The following is a 6829-nucleotide window of genomic DNA, read 5'->3' as shown; positions in this document are numbered from 1 at the left end:
TGGTTCACAATGACCCATGAATTAAGCCTTTCTGCTATCCCCTCTGCCATCCCTGTAAGAGTCTGTGACCAAGTAAACACTGAATCAAATGGAAAGTGAACACAAAGATTCATGGACATTGATGTGTGTGTAACTGTGTAGGGAACAGAAAAACCATCCCAACTGAGCAAGTTTATAACCAATATTGTGTAACTACAATGTTTTGCAATAAACGATCAGGTTTCTCTCAATCAATCAATAATGAAGTATATTATTTTTCATTATCTGCTATAAAATAATGATGATTATAATGAAATCACCAACTATCATGAAATACAGGACTTAATAAATCTCTCTGGACCCAATAAACCCATCAAATCATCTATTTAGACTATATTCTGGTAGCTCTTATAAATGCAACACAGATGCTAGAGTACACAAGAGTCCAACATTCCTTTAAATATTTTATATTTCTGTGTTGCAACTGCAGAAATTCACACCTACTACACTGTTACTGAGTGAGTCTGGGTACATTGTCAGTGTTGCTGGGAAACAGAATAAAAATAGCATGATTGTAATTAATCATAAAGATAAAAAGACACGTGGAGCTTGCAGATTCCAGTATGCTTCAATAAAACTATCTGATTCAGATTTAGTTGGAATGAATGTAACACACACAAGCTACAGATCTCTGTGTTTCATTTAAGTATTTTTATAGCATCACGAGTGTTGTGGTTTCTGTAAAACATTACTGTTGTTTACCACTTAGATCAACACTGAAAAATTGGAAGAATCCCCATTTAATTTTGCTCAGGCTTTAATGATCCCAAAAGACAGAAAAACACCATCCATGGCCTTTTCTTTGGCTGTTTTAGACAGATATTTAGGTCCACAGATACAAAGCAGTGAAATGCATTGAAATAAATAAATAAATAAACAATGTTTTTAATGTTGATGAAGCCACCTGTTGATAAGGCTTTTTTTGTATTTAAAGTTTTGACCGAGTTAATACCAAGTTCTAGTAGGTGTTCGATGACTAAGCTAAGACATCGGACAATACTATGGCATGATGCATATTCAACATCTGAGAAAGTTGCTTTGTGTCTGATCTGTACAGCTGAGAGTTCGAACAGCTCTATAAAAATGACTGATTCACTGGACTATAATGAAGTAAATTGTAAGCATGTGAAGGTTTTTGAGCACACCCTGTCTGGGAGAAATGCAGAAAGTTCCACAGAGTTACAAATAATGAGCTGTTCAAGGCTGGAGAAACTCCTGTCAAGCCTTGAAGGAGATCTGTCAGACTCTTGAGCAACACTTTATTAAAGATCCATTTCCTGCTGTTGTCCGACAGTTATTTTATTCAGAGCCTGTCAGTTTCAGATCTAAAACCTTTTATTTTGCTGTGTTTTCTCAGACACAGTTTTAGTTTTGACACTAAAACTACATGGTGGCTGCATGTCACAACATTCTTGCTCAACGCAAATTTAATTTCCATTCTATCAAGTTACATTACATAAATTTAGCAGACACTTTTATTCAAAGCGACTTACAGTAGCTAGGCAGTAGTGTTAAGGGGCTTGCCTTATGACCCAACTGGAAGGTGTTAACGTTCGTCCCTTGGGGGAATCGAAGTCTGTTCCTTCCGCATGGGAAATGGATGCACTGCCAACTGAGCTATCCACATGTACACATGTTACATAGCTTGTTAACACAAATATCAAATTATTTAATCACATTGCAGCAACTCTGACAACTGAGCATCACAATGCAGAAGAAAGAGGATTTAAGTGACTTCAAACACGGCATGGTTGTTGGTGTGAGTGTTTCAGAAACTGCTGATCTACTGGGATTTTCCACACACAACCATCTCTAGGGTTTACAGAGATGATCTGAAGAGGAGAAAATATCCAGTGAGCAGCAGCTGTATGGAGTAAAATGTCTTGTTGACATCTGAGGTCAGATGAGAATGGGCAGACTGGTTGGAGATGATAGAAAGACAACAGGAAGTCAAATAAGCACTGGTTCCAACCAAGGTCTGCAGAACAGCATCTCTGAACACACAACACATCTTCTGATGCTACTTTCAGCAGGATAATGCACCATGTCACAAAGCTAAAATCATCTCCACCTGCTTTCTTGAACATGACATTGAGTTCACTGGGCTCCAACGTCCTCCACAGTCACCAGATCTCAGTCCAGTAGAGCAGCTTTGAGTCTTGTTTGGAGGTTTGAAGGTAGAAAGTGGCTAAAAGTGAGTCCTACCCAATATTAGAAAAGTGTATGCAATAAAGTGCCTGGTTAGCCTACAAATAAGTGACAAAAAAAAATGAATAAATAAAACTGAATTTTCCTTCAAGGCCAACTTGCATTGGTAAACCTGGTTGGAAGGTAAAAGTGTTTATAGCTGTTTCTCTGATCTTATAAAGGGATGGTGAAAAACTGCTCGCAATGAGATGGGGGAGATGAAATAATTGTTTTGATAAGGGGAGAACTGCTCTGACACTCTCAACAGGAACACACTGAGACCGTTGCTCTCACTTGTGCACACGAACAGTGACATTTGATTTTCTGGCTGTCAACCTCATCCCAGGCTTTTTTGATCTCAGTTTTAACCAGCAAGAATGTAACTATTTCTCAAACATCAACACAAGCGAGCACTAGAAATACCAGTGGTTAAAAAGATCTTTTCATGTCACGCAAAGTGACCATGTAGGACGGCAAAAAGAAAGCAAAGTCCCTGAGGGAAAATAAGACCTGAGAACAGAGGATTTCTGTAAGGGAAGGTAGATCCATAACCTCCAGCTGAAGTAGGCTTGACATTTGATTCCTACGTAACTTTTCCTGACCACTCTACAGCACATGGACACCATGTCCTGTGGGTTTTGGTTCGGGTGTTTTAGTCTTTCATTTTGAGTTCTGTATTTCCTGTTTTATTTTGTAGTTATTTCTCTTGTGTATCCTGATTCGCTTCATGCCTCCTGTTAGTACACCTGGGTTGATTTGCTCATTCGCTTCACCTGCTTCGTTAGTCGTCCTCAGTATATATACGCCTTGGTTTCAGTTACTCTATGTCAGATCACTGTCATGTTTCCCTTGTTTTTTCTGTGTAGGTTATCCAGTTCTTGTCATTAAAACCATTTTTTCTGCACCCATCTGCCCCCCTCCTCTTTGTGTCCACTTAATCGACGCATCGTGACACTCGGATGCCAGCATGACTGCCCAAACATCACAGAGAAATATTGCCTGTGAAACACGAAGCTGTCACACGTGTCCAAATTTAGCACCATTAGACAAAGTGTTTATGGTGATGTTTTTATGGGGAAGGGGGCTCGGGTTGGGGTGTAGAGGAGCCGGTCCCTGAGGGGAGGTAAAGCCACAACCTAATCAGGAATTTAGACTACAAAGGCATTTTTCTGTATTCAACAGAAACCTGTTAAAAACCAGGTGTGTTTTGGAGGAATATTCAAAGAAATCTGATTAATAAAATCTTGTGATGAGTTTTAGATAAAATCACTGAAAAAATGCAGAAGAGTTAAAGCCGATATTTGACGGTAGGTGAAGAAACATGCCGGAGGACTGTCTGGCCGACGTTCCCGGGGTATTCGAGTTATGCGTGTCAAAGCAGCAACAGGACGGAGGTCATCCCTCAGCAAGTTTTCACCACCTTCACCCCTCCTTCTTTCTGTTTTGAATCTTTTCCTTCCCTTTCTCGTCATTTTTTAACCACTACCTGTATTCCTTTCTCTGATAAGATAAACAAAACAAGAGAGTTGGAGGATGACGGTAGGAGTTGCATGAAAACATTTCAGACTTCTCTGTGGGCAGATTAACTCAGTCTGGGCCAGGTGGGTGGCCAGAGCCATGAGATAGTGCTAATTTCCGTTTAGATTTAGTTGCATGACCCCCTACTGAACTGTGCAGAAGCACAGGAGGCTGCAAACAAAGACGGGGGTTGGAGGGGTGGGGGACACAAAGTGGATGGTAGTCAAGGAGGGGTGAGGTAAACAGAAATGGAAGGGAGAGAAGAAAGACATGAGAGGAAAAGTTATGAAAACAACTGTATTGCAGCAGATGGGGGCCAAGGTTTACCTTGGAAACACCAGTACAGACGGGGTGTGAGCTAAGTACATCTCAGTCTTCGAAGACTGATGAACAAGGGCAGGGAGGTGCAGGGGAGGGTGTCCCACACATGCAGCACCAGACACACTCCTCTCACACCGAAGGGGGGGTAGAGATATAAAAGGGCTCCCGAGGAGAAAGAGCAGTCAGGCAAGCGTCCGAGCTGGAGTCCTGCTCTTCTCCATAGGGCTGCTTTATCTAAGTGTTTGACTTTGTGTATGAGTGTGTGAAGAAGTGTGTTTGGGTACCAGAGAGAAGACTTTTTCTGTGACAGGGGGTAAAAAGAAGGAACAACTGAGAAAATATTGGGAGTTGATGAGTTGTTGAATCCTAGAAGATCCAGTTTGGTTTACAGTTGTTTACTCATCTCCTTTTATTTATACATTTCTTTTATCAGTCTCTAGAGTTGAAGATCAGATAGAATGGATGCTTTACTTTTATTGGATATGGAGTACAATCACACCTTTGTGGAGGAGCATTTTTACTTTGAGGACAGCATGGATGGCTTTGGCATCACAGTGGCCATTCTCTACATTGTGGTGTGCATTGTGGGACTTGCTGGGAATTCTCTTGTCATCATCGCCATTTTGAAACTGGACAAAATGTCAACTTCCACGACTGTTTACATTTTCAACTTGGCTCTGGCTGACGGGCTCTTCATGGTCGGTCTTCCCTTTATAGCAAGCCAGAACTTCCTGAACCAGTGGGTGTTTGGCGACATCGCCTGCAAAGTGGTCATGGTCCTTGATGGCATCAACCAGTTCACCAGCGTCTTCTGCCTGACGGCGATGAGCATCGACCGCTACATGGCGCTGGCTGATCCGCTTCGACTCGCCCGTTGGAGGACGCCGCTCTGTGCTAAGGTAGTTTCTGCATTCCTGTGGCTCTTCTCTCTCATCACCATCCTTCCCATGGCGTTTCACTTCTCAGCCGACCGAGGCTTGTGCATACCAGACTTTGTTTCAGACACCTGGTGGCTTGGCGTCCTCTCCTACACCTTCGTCATGGGATTTGCTTTACCATTTACAGTCATGATGGCGTCCTACATGGCTATGCTGCTCACCCTGCGGTCCCAGCGGCTTCAAGCCTTAGCTCTGAACCACGAAAGCCACCGGCTGGAGCAGCAGGTCACCAAAATGGTGGTGGCGGTGGTGGTTGTGTTTGGCATTTGCTGGCTGCCTTTTTATACATTTAACTTTTGCTCCCTGTATCAAAGTGGTCTAGTCTTGACTTTTGCCAGGGCTTTTGAGTTGATGGTTTTACTGTCCTACTCATGGAGCTGTGCTAACCCGATCCTCTATGCATGTCTCTCCGACTCCTTCAGGAGGTACTTCCGCACCCTGCTTTGTCCTGTGGCCAAGTCATCTCCCAGCATGCAGTGCAACACTGGGGGGTATGACCTAAATGACACCAGTGTGCGGGATGTCACTATCCTGGCATGAAAAAGGGGCTTGCAGGTTGATACTTTTGAACTTTTTAAGACTTGTAATGAATTCAGTTTTTTTTGTTTATCCAATTAACATGGAATGTATTAAAGTCACATATTTTTGTTTAAGAATGAAGTTGTACATACTTTACTTTGAATTTGATGGGCATATACTGACTGTTAATTGACATACATCTTTATAAGCTGTTTGATTTAGAGCCCACAGAAACGGGCTATTAAGCACACTTCTTATCACATGCTTCACTAAATAAATACTGTGAATATTTCATAATATTTCCAACTACAGACCTTTTCAGCAATACTAAAGCCAAAATGTGGCACAATAAGAGTTAACTGTACAGAGATGGAGGGCAGACAGAATAATGGGGATCATATATTTGTGAGTTAACACCAGCAAACACATACCCAGCTATGAAAAAACTTAGACCCCCTCTCCCACTTCTAGATTACATCCCAGCGGTGTTAAATGTACAGGGCATCTGAAGAGTGTGTTTGTGCATGGATGGCCACGTGTGTGTGCTTGTTTGTCATGTAGAGGCACTTTTAGAGGGAAACCTCAGGCTTACTGTGGTATTCTGTATGCACTCACGGAAATGAACAGGATTAAAGGTGTACACATTTGTTTGTTTAATAAAATGTACATTTTCCTTATGTTTCTTATTTTAAAAAAAAGTTAGATAAAAAAAATTGTTATTTACATCTACAAAACATGTCTGAGTTGACTTCATTTCAGTGATGTAAAAGGAAAACAGTTGGTTACTGTATTTACATATTGATTGTATCTTTCAGTATTTCTTTTCTTTTTACAGATGTTTGATGATTTTTGTTAAATATTCTTTTAAAATTAGGAATTCACCATGTAATCGGTTTTTTGAATATGAGTAAGAGTAAGAAACCTTGATTAGTCCCTCAATGGGGAAATTTCTTGTATGTTTGTATAATAGCACATACACAATTACCTGTGATGTTCTTTATGACTTTATTTCTTAAAATAAATTTCACTTTTGATAATTTGAGGTCATTTTATAAATATGTTTGTTTTGTTTTTCATTTAAATGCTTGCTTATTTTTTATTAAATGAAAATTAAATACCTACTTGTAAGAGTCATTTTAATTTTAATTTTAATTTTAATTATTGAGCCTCAGAAAAAGTCATGATACAGACAGATTTATGACTTTTTGCTACAGTCCTATTTTTAGACTGTGTCAGAGTAATCAGATTATATCACAATATATCAGAGAAAACAAGAACTTTGTCAATGAGGTTAAGTACATTGTTTT

At 40.4% G+C, this 6829-nt stretch overlaps 1 protein-coding gene across 1 annotated transcript; it reads left to right on the top strand.

The window, feature by feature from the left end:
- Positions 1 to 4267: 4267 nt before the first annotated feature.
- Positions 4268 to 6599, top strand: LOC121631984 (somatostatin receptor type 2). The gene has a single exon (XM_041973103.1). The coding sequence runs from the start codon at positions 4524 to 4526 to the stop codon at positions 5541 to 5543; it is 1020 nt and encodes a 339-aa protein (XP_041829037.1). The 5' UTR covers positions 4268 to 4523; the 3' UTR covers positions 5544 to 6599.
- Positions 6600 to 6829: the final 230 nt, after the last annotated feature.

This window comes from Melanotaenia boesemani, chromosome 21, assembly GCF_017639745.1.
Source record: "Melanotaenia boesemani isolate fMelBoe1 chromosome 21, fMelBoe1.pri, whole genome shotgun sequence".
Taxonomy (NCBI): domain Eukaryota; kingdom Metazoa; phylum Chordata; class Actinopteri; order Atheriniformes; family Melanotaeniidae; genus Melanotaenia; species Melanotaenia boesemani.
This window is presented reverse-complemented; position numbering and strand designations above follow the sequence as displayed.

What these genes read in the sequence shown, in the direction of transcription:
- LOC121631984 (XM_041973103.1), top strand. Translation starts at nt 4,524, where the DNA reads ATGGATGCTTTACTTTTATTGGATATGGAGTACAATCACACCTTTGTG.